Here is a 24,379-nt window from a genome sequence, read left to right on the forward strand (position 1 = left end):
CTTTTTTTGTGTCCTATTGCTGAGTTCTTTAGGTATACATTGAAAAAAGGTAAAATAATTATCCAGGACTTAATATGATCATATGATAAAATAACTATTTACTGACAAAGAACTTTCTTCTTGATTGAAATTTTGAGGTGAAGAAGCTTTATGATTTGTGACTTCTCTGGAGACCCATATGAAAATACGTAATTAGTGAATGATCTCCAAGCTAAGTTCAATGATTAAGCAACTGGGGAATATAACTATATAGCTGAGGAACCTATAGAACAGGGCGAGAAGGCCATTAGCTAGCCAATGACGAAGCCACTACACCTACGACGAAATTAGCAAGAGAAATAAAGTTATCATTTGCTATTTGATCCCCTTGATCAGCGAAAATTCCGAGAAATGTTTCGGTTCGATTTCATAGAGCGGAAAAAAAGGCCGAAAATTGAGAATCTTTTGCAAAACGTAGCCGAGTTGCACATCTCTCCCCAGATGGCGTATTCGAGCGTTGCGATCGCCAATCGTATGGCGAGGTACGGTTGACTTCCATAAATGGATCGATAAGATGAGTACCACACATGCTTTTGGAATATACACTGGGGATTTCGCATTCCACTGACAACAAACCAGAGGCATTTGCTCATGCACCTCAAAGCTGGGAGGGGAAGGGCGATAATAAATCTTGACCTCTCAACAGCTCTGACGCCGCTGAGTCGAGTTAGTTATAGTATACGTAAATGCTTAGGCATTTTAACAATGTTTTTCCCCCCATTCAGAACACTCAGCATCAGCTTGACGCCCAATGTTCGGTATTTGGCATACTCAGTATTTATTACCTTCTTAACCCTGATTGAATAGAATCTTTCCTATTAATCGTGTTTCATAAAACCAACTTAAAAAATAAGATTGTTAAACATTCAAACGTTTCAATTGAAACATTTTTATTCATCACATAACATTCTTCATAAAACTACAAGAGTGAGATATCTAAGCAGAATGAAAAGGAATGTGGACAGCTAGACCATTATAATGTTAAATAAAACTATTATTACACTTTTTTATAAAAATAAAACTATTTAGCAGTATGAACAAAACTGTAAACAGATAATGTAAACATTCCCAAATAACTTTGCTACACACACTACAAGAATAAGGCTTCTCTCCAGATTAAATGAGATTATGCCCATAAATGCGGCTTCTGCAAAAAAGTCTTATTACATACACTTCAAGAATAAGGTTTTTCACCAATATGAGTGTGACTTTCCTGAGTCAGATTACTCCTAAATAAAAAAATCTTTATTGCATACCCTACAAGAACAAGGTTTTTAACAAATATGAGCGCAGCTGAGAACAGTCAGAATTTTCTTCAGTGAAAAACTTCTATTACAACACTACAAGAATAAGGTTTCTTATCAATATGAACATCTTTATGCTTTATCAGATTACGCCTATATGAAAACTTTTTATTACATACACTACAAGAAAAAGGTTTTTTATCAGTATGAACGCCTTCATGCTTTGTCAGATTACTCTTAGATAAAAAACTTTTATTACATATACTACAAGAATAAGGCTTCTTATCAGTGTGAAAGTCTTTATGCTTTATCATATTTCGCCTATATGAAAAACTTTTATTACATATACAACAAGAATAAGGTTTCTGATCAGTATGAACGCCTTTGTGCTTTGTCAGATAATTCCTACATGAAAAACTTTTATTACATACACTACAAGAATAAGGTTTCTTATCAGTATGAACGTCTTTATGCTTCGTCAAATTACTCCTACATGAAAAACTTCTATTACATACACTACAAGAATAAGGTTTCTCACCAGTATGAATGCGACTGTGTCTAACTAAATCATTATTTTCTGAAAAACTTTTATTACACACACTACAAGAATAAGGCTTTTCCCCAGTATGAGTACGAATGTGCCTAGTTAAATCACTATTTTTTGAAAAACTTTTGCTACATACACTACAAGAATAAGGTTTCTCACCAGTATGAAACCGTTTATGTTCATACAGAACACTTCTAAATGAAAAACTTTTATTACATACATTACAAGAATAAGGTTTCTCACCAGTATGAACGCGATTATGCTCAGTGAGATGATTCCAAAATGAAAAGCTTTTATTACATATACTACAAGAGTACGGTTTTTCACCAGTATGAGTGCGACTGTGTCTAGTTAGAATTGTCTTCAATGAAAAACTTTTATTACATATACTACAAGAATAAGGTTTCTCACCTGCATGAGCCTGTTTATGCTCAGTCAGATTACTCTTAAATGAAAAACTTTTATCACAAATACCACAAGAATAAGGTTTCTCACCAGTATGAATGCGAATATGCTCAGTCAGATAACTCCAAAAGGAAAAACTTTTATTACACACACTACAGGAATAAGGTTTGGGATCAGCATGAGCATTAAGTACTTTTAAACTCATAGTGATTGAAAACTTATATTGACTTAAGTGTAAAATAAATTATCTTAAGTTATCAATGCATCTAAGATTTACATTGGAATGAATGAATAACATAGAAACATCATATTAAAGCACCATTCATTGTTATTAGTCATTTGCAATGAAACTTCTTTACTTCAACAAGTAGCAGTAGAAACTATTTGTAAGATGTTAGACAACCTTTTTGTGGCTATTATGGTTGGTTAAGTTCAAGTGTCATGAAAAACTGGGAAGTGTATGCTTTTCAGCAGAAAAAAATCTGAAAAGAAAACATTAATTTAATATATAGCATATTGTACTTAAAGAAAAAGTATTTTTTATAAGTATAGATGAATTTTTCAAGACCTAAGTTTTAAAGTAGCTGCAATGCATTGTTCTATGTATAGTGGTTGCAATTCATGTTGACTTTTTCCTGTCAAGTCAGTATTAAAAACTTTTTTTAAATGGTTTGGACAAACTAAATTTATAAAATGAAAAAAAAAAATTATTTTTTTGTTGATTTTTTAAATAAATTGCTCAAACACGGAAACATGGGTAAAAGAAAAATTTAACATTGGAGGGTTCAACTTTTAATCCACTCTTCAGACAAAACTACTGCAACCATATTTTTGCAGATTGAGACTGACTCCAAATTTTGAGCTCTGATGGCTCAGGGGATAAAGCGTTCACTTTCCATCAAATCCCAGAAAGAGCTGGTCGGTACAAATTCTGCATCCGGCTTGTACTGACCACATGGCTAACGTAAAATATACTCAGTGGTAGACAGATCATGGGATAGAGTCAACTTGCTGTCAGGTTAACTGTGGGAGGTTTTCCAGTCTATATAACGGAAATGCGAGTTAGTTCCATCAAAAAATCCTGAAAGCAAAATTTCTCCCAATTCTTGATCCAGAAGTTCCTTTGTTTTCTGAATTGGGTTCAAAATTACAAGGCTACTGAGTTGAACATTAGTAGTAGTAAACCCAAAATTGGGTTGGTGGTTCAAAATCGGTTATAAAATAACTCCATATTTGGATAGTCAAAAATCAAAATATGAAGAAGAAAAAACATTACTTTATGAAGAGGAAGTACTTATTTCAGCTTGATTCTTGAACTTAATTAACATATTTAAGGTTAGCTTTTGAGCCATTATAAGCGGCTTTACCTACGTGAAAATTTTATATTTTGATTTTGAAATATTCAGGGGTATATCTTTTTTATTTTCCGTACTGTAAGTGCATATTATGCATTGATAGGTAAGAATAAGGTTTATTTCAGTTTAGAGTCAGGATCAGAAACAAAATTGAATGGCCTACCTAATTTATACTCGAGGTCGCTTATTTCACTGATATAACAATTTTAAAAACACTTCTTTCAAAAGTTAAAAAAAACCCAGATTTTTGCCTTATTTGCAGTTATTGCTAGTGCTACAAATTTCCTCAGGTTTTTTAAAATTCCAGTTATTTCTCACATAAAATTTTGACTTGCGCATTTAAATAATCACTTTTTGATGAGATAAATTTACATTGATAGTATCGATAACCTATGCACAACTTTAATTGTATTTTTGGCAGTTATCAATGTTAGCTTTCATGCTTTTTTAAAAATCTTCCGACATATTTTAGACTATATATAAAAATTCGCATCACAAGTTTGTGTATTTACTTTTTAACACTATGATTCTGTCGAATTTTATTTCTGTTATTGTTATTGATTTTCCCCATGGCTTTTAAAATCCGCTGTTTTTAACTAATATTATTTATTACAACAACCGAGCCGTGCTTATGGTATTTGGCTGAGTATTTGGTAACTGGCTATTCAGCCAAATCACTATTACATTTATAGTCATAATATTTTTTCAATAATATTTTACAAAATTAATAATATTATTTTAAATTAAGAAAAATAAATTCTTTTTAATAATCGGCCAGTGAGAAAAAAAAGGCCATCAGATAAATTAATCAATCTTACCCTTTCATGCCATCTTATTGAACCTGTAAGCTGAGACATTCATTACTGCCATGTTTTCCAATTAAGATATTATTTATTATTTCACATCTTCATTTACATAAACTATTTATTTCCTCACTTTATTATTTTCGCAAAAAATTCCATTATATATATTTGTAGAATTTCTTTTAAAAAAAACATTAAACTGTTTATTGCTTTTCTAATGTCCTCACTTACTAATAATAATTATTCATCTGGAAAACAAGAAGAAAATTGATTTTTTTTTCAGCATGAGAACACTTAAGAGAAAAATGAGTCAAACTTAGAAACTGATAATGATTTGAAAATTATTAAAGAATGATATAAAATAAAGAAAAATTATATTTTAGTTTTATTAACAATAATTTGTTTGACACAGGTTAAAGAGGAAAATAAAGTATTTCAATATTGCTCCCATCAACTGTAATTGCCATCGCATTTCATTTTGGAAGACACCAATTTTATTTTGATGTAGAAATCAATAAGGAAATCTATGAGTTCAATGGTATAGAAATTTGAAATAATGATATCAAAGTAATTACAATATTGTGGTGACATATTGAAATATTAATTGTAACACAATTATAAAAATTGGATATCAATGGTAGACAATTATTTTCAATATCGACTAATACTACTAATATTTATTGTTAGAAAAACAAAGAAAAATTAGTAACTAGAATTTAAAATTAAGGTTATTATTAACATGTGATACATTTTTAGATTCCCATGAATGGGACCAACACTTCTGACTGGGAATATTGAACACACATTGCATAAAAAACTTATCATATTTTTAATGTTAGATTAAGTATAATGAGTTATTATTAAATGTATCTAATTACTTACGCAACCTAAATCTTATCAACCAGATGTCTCCTTTTTTTTGAAGCACCCAGTTAAGAATAGGACTTTCTTTCGATATAAAAAAGACAGTGCTTTAAAGTAGAACACTCTTTCTGAAAATGAATATTTTCCACGATCATTCTTCTTATTTTTGTCCAAATAAGTGCATTTTTCAACATTACATAAGCAAATCACTTATAATTTCTAAACTTTTACGATATAAACTGCTTAAATACTTCACCATGAAAATATCTTTTAAGAAGATACGCAAAGTTGGTTAAAAATAATAAGGGATTTCCAAAAATATAATGGAATTCGTGTTTTTATTTATAATTCCTTTAACAGTGGAATCGGTTTATTGTTGTCCATTTCTACCCGTCTAGTGTTTCAAAGGCTGATCTTAGTCTTAGTAATTGTATATAGATGGCGTTACTCTGTAAATTTTTTTTGCAACTCCTGTACATTTTATGGTGATATTTTAGAGCCATTCTCACTTAGCGAAAAAAAAATTGACCTGATTTCAAGATAATTTACACCAAAAGCGGACAAATCTGATGATTGATCCAATGATCATATCTTCCCATTCAATGGTGTGAGGGCACGATCTCAAATATGCTAATTAATTTAGAGAATATTTTAAATTACGAAATAAAACAGAACTTCTCTGAACGAGCAGTCATTTTCATCGACGGATTTCTTACCCCCAAAATATAAGAGGGGGGTAGCAGCAATTTAGGAAATAGTTTGGTCAGAAGAGAGGTTCAAAGTTTGAGCCATTTAATATTAATTTTTCTTTTAACGAATTAAAAATGCTGTATTTTCAAATTTCGATTTCTCATTAGCTATTCAAAAACTCTGTGTTTTGCTATGTAAAATTATACCTTACATATGAAAATTTTTTCGGCAGTTATTAAATAAAAAATATTTATTTAAAGTTATTTTATTCTTTGGATAGTTTAGTGTTTGGATCACCGAATTCTTTAATTGCGTGCAAAAATTCACTTAAGGTCTCTAGATATAGCGTAATGCTCAAAAAGTAAAATTAACATTAAGGGGTTCAAAATTTGGACCATATTTCTCAGATTGCGGCTACCCGCTATAATTTAAGGTTCAGAAATCCAAATTGGTCGGAAAAAAGGTATGTTTATACATAGAAAGAATGTTTTTGTGTTTGATTTCGTAACTTAAAATATTATCTGCATTAATTAGTATATTTAGAGTCACTCTATTTAAGGATGCAATATTTTTAAGAACCGTTGCTGAACAGCCGATCCAATTCTGGGTTTACGACTACCAATGTTCAACTCCGTAGCCTTGTAATTTTGATCCCAATCCAGAAGACAATGGAGCTCCTGGATCCGTACCCCCAGAGGTTTTGATTTTTTTTTAATGGGAACTTGGAGGACTTTGTGACCCCGACAGATTTAACGTACATCAGTCACTACACTCAGAGTCTTTGGCAGGCAGGGATCGAACCCATGACCTACTGGACGTTGGCCCAGTGCCCTACCAACCAAGTTAGATTAATGGGAATGAAAATGTATGCAACTTCTTCCTGCAGAACGTAAAGAAGTCTTCAATAGATTTATACACGAACAAAGTATTTCTAATACTGATCGACAGGTTCAATTCATAATTCATTTGAAAGAAAAATTCCAGACATAAAAATTCAAAAGTTTGGAACCAATAATCAGAGAAAAAATCTAAATAATAAATTTGATCTATCTTATAAATTAGTTTAACAAAATATAGCAAAATTTTATCAAATGAAAATTGGTTTCACAAAAATAATTTTAAGTGACTACAGAAGTAGGAGCATATTCCCTTATGTTATCCAAAAAAATTCAGAATAAAATAAAAATATACAATTGAAGTCAGTAATTGTCTAATATAAAATGAAAGGAAATATTTAATTGCATCCACGAGATTTTAACCTGCATATAGTAATTTAGTTATTCTCTGTAATGTTTTAATTGAAATCCCAATAATTTCAACATTTGAATCTTGAATTTATTTTTGTTAAAATTTATTTTAAAAGTTATAAAACTCGCACATCCGAATTCAAAGTTTTGTAACTCGACGTTATGCTAGCAATCTCAATTACAGTTTGTTACTAATTGAATTGATATCCATGCTGGTTCGTTTGATAACAAGTGAATAAAATACTAAGGGCTCAAATTGAATTTTATTTTCATCGGTGCTACAAGCATGCTCAAGCTATCAGATCAACAACAAATTTTCAATTGGTGAAGACTTATAAAACAATAAATAAATAAAAAACAGCGGCTAGGATGCTAAGACAAACGATGCCAAATTGGTGTGATATTTATAATATATTGAACAAATCGCAAAAGCAGATACATATTCAATAATATAATGCAATAAATCTTGCAAGATATCATCAATATAATTTGGCAGCATATAGATTATCAGTGTTGTTCCAAATATTAAAAAATTACATAATACACTGTATATTTATTCATACGCTTTAAATTTTTTTTTTGTGTGTGTTTAATTACTGTGAGTTGTTGGAAGTCGAATATTAGGTATTTGACCTAATCACTGTTTTTAACAGTTTAATTACATTATTTAGTTTTCCTACTTTTTACATAAACTGCAAAAATACTTCCTAGCACAATGAAAAGAACAATAGACTATATCACTATATAATGCAAAAAATTTTTATTTCATCCATTACAAGAGTAAAGTTACTTGGCAGTAAGAACAAAACTATTGACAGTTAACATAAACCTTCGTGGAAAAAATAAAAACTTTTTAAAACAATCCACAATAATAAGGTTTCTCACCAGTATGAATGTGGTCACATATAATTATATTTTAATATTGCAAAAACTTTGATTACATTTACTAAAAGAATAAAGGTTTCCACCAGCATGAAAGCGACTGTGCATAGTCAGATCTTCTGATCTTGAAAAACTTTTATGATGTACAACACAAGAATAATGTTTCTCTTCCGTATGAACAAGAGTGTGCTAAGTTAGAGAACGAAACGATAGTGTAGAGTTAGATATTGCTTGTCTGAAAACTTTATTTCATACATTACAAGAATTAAGTTTTTCACCAGCATGAGTGCGACTGTGCTTAGTTAGGCAGTGCTTTTCTGAAAAACTTCTATTACACACATTGCAAGAATACGGTTTTTCAGCAGTATGAATGCGACTGTGCCTAGTTAAATGTCCTGTTCTTGAAAAACTTTTATTACATACACTACAGGAATAAGGTTTCTCCCCGGTATGAATGCGATAGTGAATAGCTAGATATTGCTTATGTGAAAATTTTTTATTACACACACCACAAGAATAAAGTTTTTCACCAGTATGAGTGCGATAGTGTACAGTTAGATATTGCTTAAGTGAAAAACTTTTATTACATTTACTACAAGAATAAGGTTTATCACCAGTATGAGTGCTACTGTGCTTAGTCAGATAGCTCTTATCTGAAAAACTTCTATTACACACACTACAAGAATAAGGTTTTACACCAGTATAACTGCGACTGTGTTGAGTTAGATGTCCTAATTTTGAAAAACGTTTATTACATACACTACAAGAATAAGGTTTCTCCCCTGTATGAATGCGATAGTGCATAGTTAGACATTGCTTATATGAAAAACTTTTATTACATACATTACAAGAATAACGTTTTTCACCAGTATGAGTGCGATAGTGTAAAGTTAGATATTGCTTACGTGAAAAACTTTTATTACATACACTACAGGAATAAGGTTTTATACCAGTATGAGTGCTACTGTGCTTAGTTAGATAGTTCTTATCCGAAAAACTTTTATTACACACACTACAAGAATATGGTTTTTCAGCAGCATGAGTGTGACTGTGCCTAATTAGATTATTATTTTTAGAAAAACTTTTATTACATACACGACAAGAATAAGGTTTCCCATCAACATGAATGTTAAGCGACTCGCTGTCTTCTAAGCTCATACTAACTGCATTCCTTTATCAACTTTTGTACAGCTTAATAACCTTATTGAAGACTTTTACATAAACTGTAATTCTTACGCCAGATTAAAATAGAATTTTAGAAAAACTGTAATAAAAAATTTACAAAACTAATGCTTTTTTTATTGATTTAGTTTTTATGAGTTAGTTTAGTTTTTTTTTATTGATGAAAGCAAATACTACTAAATATTATATTAAAAAACCATGAAAGTTGAATTTAAGTTGTTAGCAATAATTAAGAGAAGTAATGAAGTTATTAACAATTCAGCAAAGTTATACAATAAAATGAATGAATGAATAACATGTAAGCATTATATTAAAATTTTATGTAATATTATTATAGCCAACCTTTAAATTAAAAAGCCTATTTGCAATATTATACAGTGGCCGTAGAAAGTAATTTTAAGATGGTAGACAACATTTCCATGGCTATTCTAATTACATACACTTATTGAACACTGGGCAGTGTATCCAACTTAGAAGGGCAACCCTGAAAAAAATAATAATAATATGCAATTTTTGTATAATGTATAGCATATTTTAGAACATGAAATATTTTTTTATCAACATCGCAGACAATTTTTTTCAGACTTTTTTGGAGGATTTTAAATTGTTCAAAGTGGTTTCAAAATTCATGTTTTCTTATTACTCCTTGAATTTATAAAGATTTTGATTTTAACTACATATGAATTTGCAATACAGATATAAAAGTGTATGATATCATACAATGGTTAAGTTTAAGCAAGGAAAAAATACAATTTGCATACAAAGAATTTAGATTTTAACTTTACCACCAACTGAATAAGTTTTCAGTGGCATATTTATGGAGAATGGAAAGAGACATATGTAGATTTTTCTCTAAATTCAAATATTCTAAACCTAAGAAAGATTTTTTGTACCTTATTATGGTCAAATTTTTCATAATTAAAAGAAAACAAGTTTTCTGTAAACCTATCCCTGCTAAAAAGAATAAAAAATATATATATTCTCACATTAAAAAAGTGCTTCGGCCTATATATATTCTTCTAGAATATCCATAAATTTTTAAAATTTTAGCTTCCTCGCCTGTTACAATCTGCACTGACGAGAGACCAATTTCAATTTTGGAATATTTAACACTAGATTGACCAAGGAAGTAATTTTGACTGCTTTTTAATTTCAATTAGAAAAACAATGATGTATATAATGACACTATTTCTTAGAATTTTGTGACTTTTTGCACAATATATAATTTTTTATATAGTTAATATTTACTAATAACTTGTCACATAACTGTAAATAATATAAAATGAATTTTAAACAAATTTCTTTACACATTAATTATTCTTTCCCAATCCAGTTGTTTTGATTGTTTTTTGGGCAATATAGGTGTATACTAAGTTTGTCTTTCTAGTGTTAAAAAAATACTTAAGAAATAGTACAAGTTAAATGTGCCTAAACAGACTCTGTTATGTATATATAAACATATGTAAGTGAAATATTTTGCAAAATTAGATAAGGAAACTGAATATAACTTTGTGTGCAGTACTTTTTAATAATTTCGTCAATCACTAAATGATTTTTTTCAATAAGATGTGGGATTTCACAAATGCTGGTGAGTAGATAATCTTGCCCATCATATCAAGCTGCGGGCGTATCTTTTTTTCCACACCAGCGAAGAGGATCATTGCTATGAAGAAATTGTTTTATTTTTTAGATTTTAAATTTGGACCACTTAAAATAATGCTATGTCACAGAAAGATGACACCAAACACCAATTTATTTGAATATCATAAAAATTGTCCAAACTCTGTTTCTTGTTCATATTTTAACTCCATTCTCTTATTTTTTTCCTTACCTACACGACCATTAGATATTCAAAATGTTGTAGTTATTGTTTTTAAATTCTAATAATATAACATAAATTACATATCTCTATCCACAGCAGCTATATTATTTTTTTAAGAATGATTAAATAACTCATAAATAGCTGGTTTTTTTAAAAAGAAAACATTGTCTAAAACATCTATCATTGCCGGAAATATTTGTTGGTGTTCATTTTTGCATGCATCATTCTGTACAGAATATCCAATATCAGTTTGAATCATTCTTAACTTCAGTCATATTTTATCCTATATTTGAACTGGTCTTTATCTGTTCTGTTGAAAATTTGCCTCTACTCTTCACTCTGAAGTACATCTATTCTCATGCACTTCTATCAATAAGTCATCTTTTTAAAAACTCATTGCTTATGGCTAATGTATTGCACGCTATAGCTCTTATGACCTCAATTGTAGCTTTATTTATGAGATTTATCTATCACTTGCTTACCTTTCACAATTTCTTCATAGTTAGTTGGAATTATATAGATTTAAGTGTAAATTCTTTCTTTAAGGTAAGCAACTTTTTTTGGTATTATTTTCACTGTGCCAAGATATGTTTCAAGTTATTTTAAATAAATCTGTTTATTTTTTCCTTTTTTTTTTTAGCTTATTGGTGATTAACAAAGACTAAGTCACTTGAATGTGCAGTGATTAGTTTCCTTGATATTTTTCCTACTCTATATTGAAAGGAAAAAAAAACTATTTTGAAAAGTTTTCCATCAAGAATCTGCCATTCATTTTTCTTCTTGTCTATCATTAGTCATTACTATTTATACAATTTCTAACATTTTTCTTCTTCTTCTTTCAATTATAAGGTGTGATGATCTGGCAACAATCATATGCATTCCTAATATCAATTAATCCTTTCGCTAAACTACTTATCATATTATCCCCAGTATTTTTTGCTCTTATTATAACACATTTTAAAATGTCAACATTAGTTGGGAACTATAATTTGTTAAAATTTAATTCCTCATCATTCCAGATTTATTTATCGGAAAATTTATATGTTATATATATATGTGTGTGTGTATGTCTGTGTAACATTAAAAGTTTCAACTAATCTTTTTATGTTATTCTTTTTTTGAAAATCTTTTTCCTAATTTATTATTCAAAATGAAATGCTCCGTCTCACACTTTAATATTCACATCCTGTCTTTTAATCTATTTTTAGTTCAAGTATGCATTAATTACCATTTTGGCAATTATCCTTTTAACTAATTTGTGTGAAAGACTATTTCCCTGGACCTATTTAATAGACCAATTACAATTAACCCTTATTCCCTAAAATGAAACATTTTACGGATTTACTTTGCAAGATTTTCAACCTTTATTGAGGAGCACAACGATTTTGTATCACTTTTGATAACTGCTCTCTGTCTAATAATTATTAAATAAATTTTATGTTTTCTTTCCCTGCTTAAGACCTGTTTTTATCCTTTTACTCAGCAACGAAGTTATATGTATATATATATTGTTGATAGAAATAAACAAAATAATCAAGATAGGGTGAGATTAATAGAAAATAAACATATCATAAATTTCTAGCATCTAGACAGCTCTTAACCACATTTGAATTCTCTAAATACATTTTCTAACATATTATATGTATATATTAATATACATATATTATAGATATATATTATATATATAGTTATGTGTAAATAATATAGTCAATTGTTGATAATAATTAAGTTGAAATATGGCCAATGATTTAATAATTATTATATTCATGAATGTATTTTATTCATTTTGATTGTTAGACCCTTTAATCAAACCCCAATTCCATGGCACTTTTATTTTTATCAACCCCTGTCAAGTTGAGATTTCTTAGCTAAATCATTTTGTTTTTAAGATTGAAAAGCAGCGCCACAGCCACTCCCTTCGACCAGAGATGATTTCACCCAGCGATCCGCATCCAATAGGCGGAGAACGTTAACAGCGCAGTCGAAAAAATTAGCGCGACAGACATTTTCCCTCTTCTTTCAGTCCTTCTAATTGCCTGCTACGTGTGATAGACAAAGAATGAGCCACAAGGGGGAATTTTCATTTCTCTCGGGAAAAACATTGTCAGATGAATACGTATCTATCTTAAATATGACATTTCTTTTTCCCCTTTAAATTTAATAAATGTGTTAGGAATTCATTCATTATTCCAATTTAATTCATTAGTCTTTTCACTTCATTTCAACTCGTAATCACTTAATTATCACGTGCTCAAGGTTTATCCCGCTTCATCTCACACACACCGACACTCTGGCTTAGATGAGAATTGATTGAAACTCCGATTAGGAAGCATGTTGTTCTTCATGTTTTCTGTGTTCATATGTTTGTAAATGTTTAAAATTTTAACCATGGTTTAAACCGTCACGTCAAAAACCTCACTGTCAAAAATGTCGAAAATGTCAAAAACCTATATTCATATGTGAAATTTAATTAATACATAAAATTTATATATTTTTTATAAAGGATAGTGTTTCTAAATATATTCTAGAAAAAACAAATTTAAAATTTTGAAGAAACACTTATATTTTGAATAGTAACCAAAATCTTGTACTTTTGAAAGCTCACATCTTTTGTAATATTATGTATTCATTTTCATGTGTTATTGAAAATCTGCAGTGATATTATTAAGAAATTTATTTATAACCAAATTTAGTGTATAGTATAGATCAGGGGTCGGCAACCTGTTTGTCCTTAAGGGCGCAATACTAAATTTGAAAATCACCGAGGGCGCATATTTTACAGATAATCATGCACAATCCTAAACTCAACTGACTACTTGCTGTATATCGCCGTTTGACAAGAGTTAAGTAAATCGCTCTGGCTATCATACATTTACATTAGTCCAGCGAGGGCGCATTAAAAATCGATCGGGGGCGCCATGGCGCCCGCGGGCGCCGCGTTGCCTACCCCTGGTATAGATTATACTAAAAATTAGACATTTTTAAAGATAAACATTAGCAGTTTTGTACATTAGACATATTTTAAAGAAAAATCTTTTTAATATTCTTTTAAATCTTCTTAATAATCTTTTTAACATAAGACAATACAAATTTAAGTGCTTTCTGTTAAATACACAGAGTAGTTAGTGTCGATTTACAGTATATTCAGCCTATTCATTTACTATGCTGAAAATTTAGTTTATCCAAATACTTGTGAATTTCATTTTGCTGAATACTATATACATAGTTTTGTTGAATATCTAAATATTCAGCTGTTGAATAATTACTTCTTGCTTTCAAGATATGCATTATTTGTATTCTTAATACAAGTGGGGGAAACAAATTAAGAGGTAAAAATTGTTTTAAAATGGTAAGTGTAATAATTATAAATAAATATAATAAGCAATATGAATTATATTTATCATTATTCCCAAATATAACTACTTTTAAATTCAAATTAACATACTGGATAATAAAGATATTCGGTATAACATTAAAATTTTTTTTCATACACTTGTATCAAGTTTGTATTTATACAACATAACTTGTAAGTTCCTTATAAATATTAGTTACATGTTCCTTATATGTCAAAAATGCATAGTAATAAACTTTTAATTTTCTTAAGTATCAAAAAAAAAATTTTTTTTTTCAAAATATAATTATTTAAAAAAATTTTGTGCAAAATTTTTCTGCACATGCATTTGAATATAAATTTCTAAGATTTTAAATCTGTTATTTTACCTTAATTTTACCTATAGTTATTTTACCTTAATTTTGTTATTTTACCTTATTTTACCATTATCTGTTATTTTACCTTAATTTTACCTTTTACCTTAATTTTACCTCTGTTATTTTACCTATAGTATAATTAAATTTCAATATAATGCATGGCAACTGTTGGTAGTTTTGAAGTTTATATATTTTTTTGGCAAACTTTAGTTTTTGACATTTTTGAAGGTTTAAACCAGTATTATACCCTTGTCATGTCAAAAACCTCTTTTTGTTGTCAAAAACCCAACCCTGATTTAAATTATCAATTACTTTCTTAATGTTCTCTTTTTTTAATAAAACTGATTTATAATCTAACTTTAACTATCTTATTAATATAGAAAGAAATAAAATTAAGTTTTTCGCTTTCAATGCGGCAATACTTGGTAGTCTATATTCCGAAGGAAAAAAAAATTTTTAGAGAAAAATTAGTCAACTCTTTATGTGTTGATAAGTTTAAGTCCTTCTAATGAGATTTTTTACAGAGCATTAAAATGAAACAACAAAATACCCTTTTGTAACTTATCTCTCAGTTTTTCCGTTTATCATTACTAGGCAACAACCCACGATTATTTGATGTCGAACATTGTCTATTGACTCTTTGGTATGTTTATCGAGCATGTTATTTTATTATTCCACAATGACATTTTACAATTTTTTGCTTTCGATTTTGATCAACTTTTATTATTTTATTAATTCATAAACATTTTCAATTAGTTCTAAAACAAATTATGACACGTTAAACTTTAATTATCATTTTATAATGCACTAGTGTAGTAAGTCACATATTTAAAATTTTTAGAATAAATAGGAAATATTGAATAATAAAAAAATATTTGTGAAAATGTATAATTGACATTACTTAATTGGAAAAAAAAATTTTTTGCACAGTTTTGATAATTTCAAATAATTTGGTAAATAAGGAGTTAAATTTAAATATTGCTAATAATGAGTTGAAAATTATTAAAATATGATACCAACAGTTGAAAAGTAATATTTCGTTGTTATTAAAAAGAATTTACTTGACACAGATTAAGGAATAGTACAAGGAAATGTAACAGTATCAGTTCCCACTAGCTACAGCAGTTATAGCGTCAAAGAGGTTTTAAACTTGCCAAAATTATTTTTATGAAAATGTGAGGTTTACTTGCACATGAATTTAACCCTTTGAATATGCCTCATTCTGGGATAATTGTTATAATTTCTTGTTAGTCACGGCCCAGAAGTCATCAAAAGTTTGCGATCATTTTTGTGTATAGAAATTGATACGAAACCTACTTGAGTTCTGCGTTATACGAATTTAAAACAATGATTTGAAATAAAGAATCACAATTATTTTATACAGCAAATAATTATTGCCAGTAAAAACAAAGAAAAATTAGAAAGTATAAGTTAAAATATGTGTCTATGTTTTATCCAATGAGATTTACATATCATGATCTGTGGCAGAAAAATCACCGCATATTGGTAACTTCCGGAAAGCGGCCCGCAAGAAACTAAAAAAAAACTTCACAGAAAGAGACCAACTCGAAAGGTATAAGTATTAGCCAAACCGAGCAGACATCTGCATGTTTCATTTTAAAAAATTGCAAGTTTAAAATCTATTGGGCACCTTGGCGATTGCAGTTGGCGCGACAGGTCAAGATACGGAAATATCTCCTTTTATCGGAACTTTTGGTTTGCATGGCGCAAGCGAAAAATCGCCAAAAAATTTAGACAAACATCGACTTTTTTATAAATTTATTTTTTTAATCGCATCAAACTAAATAAAATAATATTAAAAAAGAAACCAGAGTTTACACCCTACAAACCAAGAAATACCGTTTTATAGTATGGTAACTAATGACTTTTTATTTATTGGCATGTGATGACACATTTTTCGATTTCCATCAATGAGATAGTAATAAACACTTTTTGTCGGGGGGGGAGATTTAACCAACTGCATAGTATTTAAATGTTAGAAGAGAAAAGCATAATTAATGTACCTAATTACTTATGCAACATGAATCCTATCCACTTTTACAAAGAATTTGTTTCCTTCTTTTACCTCCTTCCAATGATAATCAAGCTTTCTTTCAATATAAAGAAGATAACGTAATAAAATAATATCATCTTTAAAAAAAATAAATACTTTCTATGAATCCACTTCACATAATTTTAGGAAGAAAAAAAAACGAAAACTTTAACATTATTAAAACATAACACATTTAATCGGTTATATTTTTCGAATTAGAATTTGTTTACGTCTATTGCTATCCATTTCTACCCGCCTAGCACTTCGAAGATTGATCTGAGACTTGGTAATCATAGATGGCGTTTTGTTACTGCCACTCCTATTTATTGACTGTTATTTAAAAAAAAGTGTTGCAGATTCCCAGGGCGGGGCAATGTAGTTTTACATTTAGCAAGTGAAATAACTTAATGATTTTAGAGTGTATTTCCCTGATTTATCATGCGAATATAAAACGCTCTATAATTTTCGTTTCCCCACATAATGGAGAAGAACTAACGAAAATAAATATTCTCTTTATTCCCTATGGTACAAGATTGTTGTTGTTGTTAATTTACGTCACACTAGAGCTGCACAATAGACAGGGTTAGTCCTACGTCATCAACGACGTCACTAGCTCTCCTCGTTCTAAACAAAGTTTTGAACGGAGCAAACAATATGGCGTTTCTCATGTAGTTAAAAGTGGGTCAACTAAATCTTTGAATATATTAATATAGAGTCGAATTTAACCACTGACATGGCAAGAAAAAGTGCTGCATATATTAATATTACGTTAATCTCTTTTTATGATATTAATTGGAATAGCTTATTAATTGCAAATGATTATGAAAACTTTTCGTATATATGATTGAGAGAATTTGTATTTAATATTTTCCATATAAATTGTATTTATAATCTGGAAATCGGAAATTTGTGAATTTTATTATTTGGAAAAAGTTATTTCTAATTTATGTTTAATTTTTCTTAAAATATGTATATCATATTAAATCAATTTTTTTTATAATATTGAGACAACTTATTAATTGTAAATAATTATGAGAATTTTAAAACAAATTAAAAAGTTATGTAAGAAGCATGAATAAAGTCAGATAAATTAGTGAAAATTATAAAGCATTTTAGATACACGTTTTTAAAATAGCTCAAATTAATTGGTAAATTTACTAAAATGATAGGAAGTAAAAAAAAATATATATATATAAACAAAAGAGTTGACAGGTCTTAAAACATATTTACAACCAAATTATGAAATAAATATGGATGACTTGAATGTTACGTTCACTGCAACAAATAGGTACAGTCCGCAAAAAAAAAAACGAATCACCCTGAATAACTTTCGTTCTAATGATCGGATTTTCACGAACTAAGTGTCAATCTTAATGGTTCCTGGGGGTGACTTCAAATATGCTAATTAATTAGTGCTAACTATTAATTAAGTTACGAAATCAGACACAAAAACGTACTTTCTCTGAATAAACATGCATTTTTTTTTACATATTTGGATTTCTTATCTTCAAAATATAGGGGGTAGCCGCAATCTGGGAAATGTGGTCCCCATAGTTTGGTCAGGAGAGTGATTCAAAGTTCGTACCCCTTAATGTTAATTTCGCTTTTTGCGTTTTCAGTCATATTTTCAAAACTAATGAAGCAATTCAAAAAAAATTGCACCCACTCATAAAACTCATTTACCCAAAGATAATTTCATGCAAAAAATAATTTTTAATAATTATTTATTATTTTTTATTATTTAATTAAAGTGAGGATGAAAAAATATTGAATTATAAGGTATGAATTTTTTTATACCATATTAATCTACATATTTTTCAATTGAAAAATCTAAAGTTTCAACTGTTTTTATTTATTAGAAGCTGAGAAAAATTAAAATTAATTATTTTTAAAAAAATAATTTGGCGACAATAAAGAAATAACTAATTGGGGCGATTAATATTAAAATGTGATAAACTTGGGAGGAACTTGACTTCGCGCGCGTAGCGTAAAATTTTATTCATATTTTTTTCGCTAATAACCGTTTGCTAATCTTTTTATTTTTATTTCTTTCACACTATAAAATACGATGTTTCTTTTTTAGTCATTTAATAATTTATTTGCAATTTAGTAAAGAATTTTGAATAAAAAACACTTTATTCAACAAATGTCTAGTTTTAAAAAAGCGTGCTTCTGATAGAATACACCAGATTGTGTTTATTTAATGTGATTATTTTTTACTTTGTTTTTCAATAACTGATACAATTTCAATAATATACATACGTATGCATAGATTTGGAATAATATATTTATCAATTTCTTGAATATATATTTTATAAATATTAATAAAAATACGTAGTCAACATTTTTAAACATCTCTCCCAACATCGCAAATTTCTCAACATCTTATAGGGTAAACTAAACAATGAAGGAACACTTAAGGTTAGCTTGCCTTTAAAAAAAATTCATAAAAATTTCAAAATTTGTAATTTTAGCTAAATGATGGTTTCGACATATTTGTTATTAAATGCAAATTATGTAAAAAAAGTTAGATAACTTACATAATATTGTTTTAAGCTTTTGGTGGTTTAAATAATAAGTAGTAAGATGACCAAGTGAAGGAACAGTTCTTACCAGTGAATAAGCACTAAATTTTCCAAAGAATGAACACTTAATTTTGATAATGTTTGATGCTCGTTAGGAATCCATAGTCCACACAAATGTCTAAAAACAAGATTTTTCTTGGAATTACGACATATAACCATAGTTAATGTGGAAAATTTTACTTTTTTTTCAGTCATGGAATGGAAAGTAAAATATGTTTGAATACATAATTTTAAAAAAAAAATTTTCTCACAGTTTAATAGTCCGTTCTAAATTATGAATGTTTATCATTGTGTAATCTGATGATGTTTTTATTATTATTATAATTCGATCATTTTTTTGTTTAATCTTTTCCTCATATTTTTCAAGCTTTTTTTTAAATCTTTTTAAGTATTTTTTTCTCTTCGTCATGAGTAATTTATTTCTTTTTCTTTTGATTTAACCTTCCTCTTTTTCCAAATTTTTGGCCAATGTAAATGTATCTTCGAAATTTCTTTTGATTTTCCAGTTCCATTTCAAGAATTCCTCACTGGATAATAAATGAGAAAAAGGAGTTTCGAAGTTTGAGTAAAACCCATCTCTCATTGACTTATATCTAGTAGTTACTTATGAAACCAATCGTTTTTGCAACTAACAATGCCTCAAGAGGATTTATCTCAAAATCGGTTTTCAAGATACTTTCATTATTAATGTTAGTTGTCTCAGCTTCAGAGCCAAAATTTGATTATACAATTGTTCTTTTTGAAATAAATTCTTCAATATTGAGAAAAGCGCAGGCTATTGGATATTTGGGAGATTAAACTTTTCTGTCAATGTTCCTTTAAAAATTTGCAACATAACTTGTGAGATTTCCTTCTCAAGCTTCTGAAGAAATAGCGCATCGTTACTCTCGAAGCATGTGTTTTGTTGATAAGTTGTCTTGCTCATTAACTCTTGGTGTCTGTTTTGCATGCATTTGTTACAGTCAACGTTTTCTACATCGAATGAAAAAATATCGCATTTCATAAAAGCATTTTAACTTCATCAGTTGATGCCTCAAATCTTATTTAAAAATGGATCTGAAATTTTCTAGACATATTGTTTTACAATTCTTTTGTTTTCAAGATCTAACGAGATTTCCAAGAATTACGTAGAAAACTAAACCAGAAAATTTGTTTTCAGGAACAAAACTTGCTCAGTTTCAAATTGATATGAGATTTATACCTATTCAGAAGAAGCAAAATTAGGAATTTGATTGCATTTTTAATTAGCCATGGGTAGAAACATTTGCAATATATTTGTAAAATGTTGCTGCGGTCATCGTTTCATTTCATGAATAGCTTTTTCCAATGAAATATGTAGCAGGGACTGATTCTGTAATATCTCTACGAATTCCTCTGTAAGGAAAAACTACCAATGGAGGTACTTTTTCTTTCCTAGGTACTTTAGAATATAAATCCTTATAATTTTTAAGGCCGCAGATTTTTCCCGCTTAAGGGCAGTATTCAACTCTTGTTTCATTCGCATTGTAAATGCAATCACTTTATAAAAGGATGCCAGGGCTACTTCCCTCCTAAAGATTCTCTGAAGTTCTTAAAACCAGTATTTCGAATATTATTCTCTAAGGGAAGTTTTGCCTTTTGAAATTATCTTCGCATTGCACTGAGTTATCGGTGGATGTCACCTTAAAAAAACTTCACCCATTTTTCACCTAGATAATTGTCTTTAAATGGATTTTTCCTACCAGTTCCCGTTAGGACATTAAAGACGGCAATAGGATAATAATTTAGCTAATTATTGGCACAAAATCCTGCAGAGATTCCATTCAAGCTTTTATTATTATATTCAGTTGTTATATTTAGTTAATAAACATAGTTTATTAAGGAGTCTAAAGTATGATGTAATAACTAATCACTACATTTATAAAGATAAATAATAAATTAATTATTATTATAATTCTTTAAATAAATTTAGCAATTAAATTTGCATATTTAAATGAAATAGTTATAGGAACTATTCATACAACATTTAACTGAATTTTAGGAGTCCTCTATGTCGCTGAACTACTAATTATCCAAGTAATATCATATTTCACACATACTATTCATTCACTGGGAAATCTATTCTCAGTGAAGGAACATGCCTGTTCCTTCACTGGTTAGAAGTTGTTTTTTTTTATTTTTAACATAATTTTGATTTTTAATATGACAAAAGGTACAAGAAAATTAAAATTTTTCTTTTATTTTCATTAACTTGAAGAAATCCCAGTAAAGGAACACTTGTTTATACATTGGTTTTTCATCGTTCTGTAATCCAGTTAATAAACACCCCCTAATCTCAGTACTTGCTTATGTTATGATGCTTAAAATAAATAAAACGTAAATTCAATGACCATATTTTGAATTCTTTTTTTCACAATGAAAAGAAAAAGCATTATTATATGCAATTAATTGTAGTTTAAACGGATAACAACAAACACTGACCTTATAATTTTGTCAAAGAAACAAGGCGTTGAACAGATACTAACAAATTCAAAACTTTTTCCAGAGAAGACTCAAAGACCAGAGAACTAAATGCATTGTTAAAGAACTTCCTATTGTTAGGTAGTAAGCTACTCTTACCAATCAATCTAAATTAAAACGTTTAAAATCTTATTTCTAAGAAATATCTATGAAATGCTCCTTCATTTGTTGGTTTACCCTATATCATCCTAATCTTAAAAGAAATTTCCGGAAGTGTATTGCAGATCTATTTTACCAACTATTTAATAAAATTTTAGCATTTTAAAATTCTTATTCTTTTCCATTTTACGTTTATTATTTCTTCATTAATATACTAATAATGTTTTAGAACTTTAATTTAGATTTTCTTTAATTTAGGTTTCCTTTTCAAATTATAGTCAAGTTTTTTTTAAAGAATTATTGTCTGCTAGCTAAGAATAAAACCTTGTTAAGAAATTAAAAACATTCAGCTGTTTAAAATTATTTAATGCAAAACAGCTGATTATTTACTTAGCATACTATTTTTTTGAAAAAAGAATATAAATTATTGATTGTCTTTTTTTTTGTTTCTTGTGACTTCAACTTAGATTATCTAAAATAGTGTTGATGTTTTATAAGTCACTACAAAGAGGATAAAGATACCGAACATAAAAAGCTGTGGAATACGTAGCCAATTTTTTTAGTGTCTTAAAATATCTCAGTATCTTAAATGTCGTCCTACTATCTTAGTTGTGAAATTAAATTTTTAATTTTCTGACCACGTGTGATTCACTAATTATTTCATTATATCTTTTACTCTTTATGATACCAAGTAGATTTTTTTTCTGATAATACACTAAACTATTTAGTTTAATTTTTTACTTTAGCATGATTTCCAAGATATTATTGTAGTATAATTTGTTATCAGGAAAATGCCTTATTTTGTTAATCAGGAAATACTAAAAATTGAAATTTGTAAGGATTCCGAAGCTGTGCACACAATACACAATTTCCGACCTTATTTTAATAAAAAAAATTTAAAAAAAAAATGTGGCAAGTAGGCTAACATACTTTTTACAGAAACTGTGAAAACTAATTTTTCTTATATTTCGTCAAAAGAGGATAAGAATGATATTGCTCCAAGAGACCTACTCAATAATTTCGCTATTTCCAGAATGAAATCTGTTTGATCGAAACATATTATTCCTTGAAAATTAGACGAGGGAAAAATTAACTTTTATTATTTATCCAAGCTTATTCCATTTATTTAATGATAGCGGTATTAAGGTTAAGGATATGCGTCGGAAGCTCCGTTTATTATTATACTATAAATGCATTAAATCATGTAGCTTGAATAATTTATTTTAAGTAAATTATTTAATAATTTTAAGCAAATAAGGGTGTAAAAATAAACTCGATCGAAATACTCCGAAATTATACCCTGAAATATATGTAGAATAAACTTTGGAATCGATATATAAAAAATACCTTTTCAAACAACTTCGAGTAGGACGGAAACGCTAACTTGTTTAAAAAAGTTGTCCTTGTTACTATTTAATTTCGATTCCTGGTACTAGGGGACATTCCATTTTCACATTCGACTTTTGAAATTTCAATTGTAAACGGAATTTTTTTATGACCTTAAACTAAAATGTTAAGGCTTGCAGCAAAAAAAAAATAATTTTTTTTTACTGCATTAATTTTTTTACAAAGTAGTGAATTATAATTTTTTCAATCTAAGAACCTGTGCCTATAACATATGTAAAACTTATTTTAATATCGAGTGAAATAATTTAATATGTTGTGTAACTAAATGGATAATCCCAAGAAACTGAATCGAAAATATAAAAACTTCATTGATTTAAAAAAAATAATAGATGATAATAAAAATAGACATGTTTTGAGCGTCCAATAATAAAAGTCACAAGTTATCCAAGCCTGACAAGTCTTGAGAATGGGCGATTATATTTGAAAACTCAAAACATGTCGACTTTTACTTCCCTCTTCATATGTTTTGAAGCCAGTTGAGTTTTTATCGTCAATTATACTGTTTTACACTTGGGTCTTGATCATTATTTTGATAAGGATTTTACACTAGTTAAAGTAAACATATGCATTTTAATATTTTATCAGGATTCATATGGTCTTTAAAAATGTAAGAACATCAATATTGTAAAAGTTATATTTAACTTAAAAATTAACATTTTGACACCAGATATTTTGAGTTAATGAAATTAAATATTTTATCTCTTAAGTTTTTGTGCCCCTATTTCAGTATCTTAAGGATCTTACGAGCTCTGTTTAAAAAGAGATCATCAGATATATATAAGAAAGCAAAAATAACCATAGTAGCAGTATTTGGTGGTAAATGTAGCTTATCGTAATTGAAGAATATGCTGTGCGACATTTTATGGTGAATTTGCGAACGTATAAGTTTCAGAATGTATCGAAACATGAGGATGCTATTTGCTAATCATCTTTATCCAAAGGAAACGA

General features: G+C 28.5%; 1 protein-coding gene across 3 annotated transcripts; it reads right to left on the reverse strand.

Moving 5' to 3' along the window:
- Positions 1-912: 912 nt before the first annotated feature.
- Positions 913-17,123, reverse strand: LOC107446738 (uncharacterized). 3 transcript variants are annotated; one of them, XM_087163189.1, is made up of 3 exons: positions 16,813-17,123; positions 9,601-9,742; positions 913-2,717 (listed from the first exon to the last, which is right to left on the reverse strand). In XM_087163189.1, exon 3 carries the CDS (start codon positions 2,438-2,440, stop codon positions 1,355-1,357), a length of 1,086 nt encoding a protein of 361 aa, XP_087019315.1. In that variant the 5' UTR covers positions 2,441-2,717; positions 9,601-9,742; positions 16,813-17,123; the 3' UTR covers positions 913-1,354. The 3 variants fall into 3 exon arrangements, 2 of the variants coding, with proteins under 2 accessions (XP_087019315.1, XP_042910650.1); XR_015433595.1 differs by lacking the exon at positions 913-2,717 and adding an exon at positions 7,940-8,265 and having other exon boundaries at positions 16,813-17,116; XM_043054716.2 differs by lacking the exons at positions 9,601-9,742; positions 16,813-17,123 and adding an exon at positions 5,276-5,675.
- Between the last annotated feature and the right edge of the window lie 7,256 nt (positions 17,124-24,379).

This window comes from Parasteatoda tepidariorum, chromosome 5 (genome assembly GCF_982258835.1).
Source record: "Parasteatoda tepidariorum strain Cologne lab strain chromosome 5, Ptep-v5.0, whole genome shotgun sequence".
Classification (NCBI taxonomy): Eukaryota; Metazoa; Arthropoda; class Arachnida; order Araneae; family Theridiidae; genus Parasteatoda; species Parasteatoda tepidariorum.

What these genes read in the sequence shown, in the direction of transcription:
- LOC107446738 (XM_087163189.1), bottom strand. Translation starts at nt 2,440, where the DNA reads ATGAGTTTAAAAGTACTTAATGCTCATGCTGATCCCAAACCTTATTCC.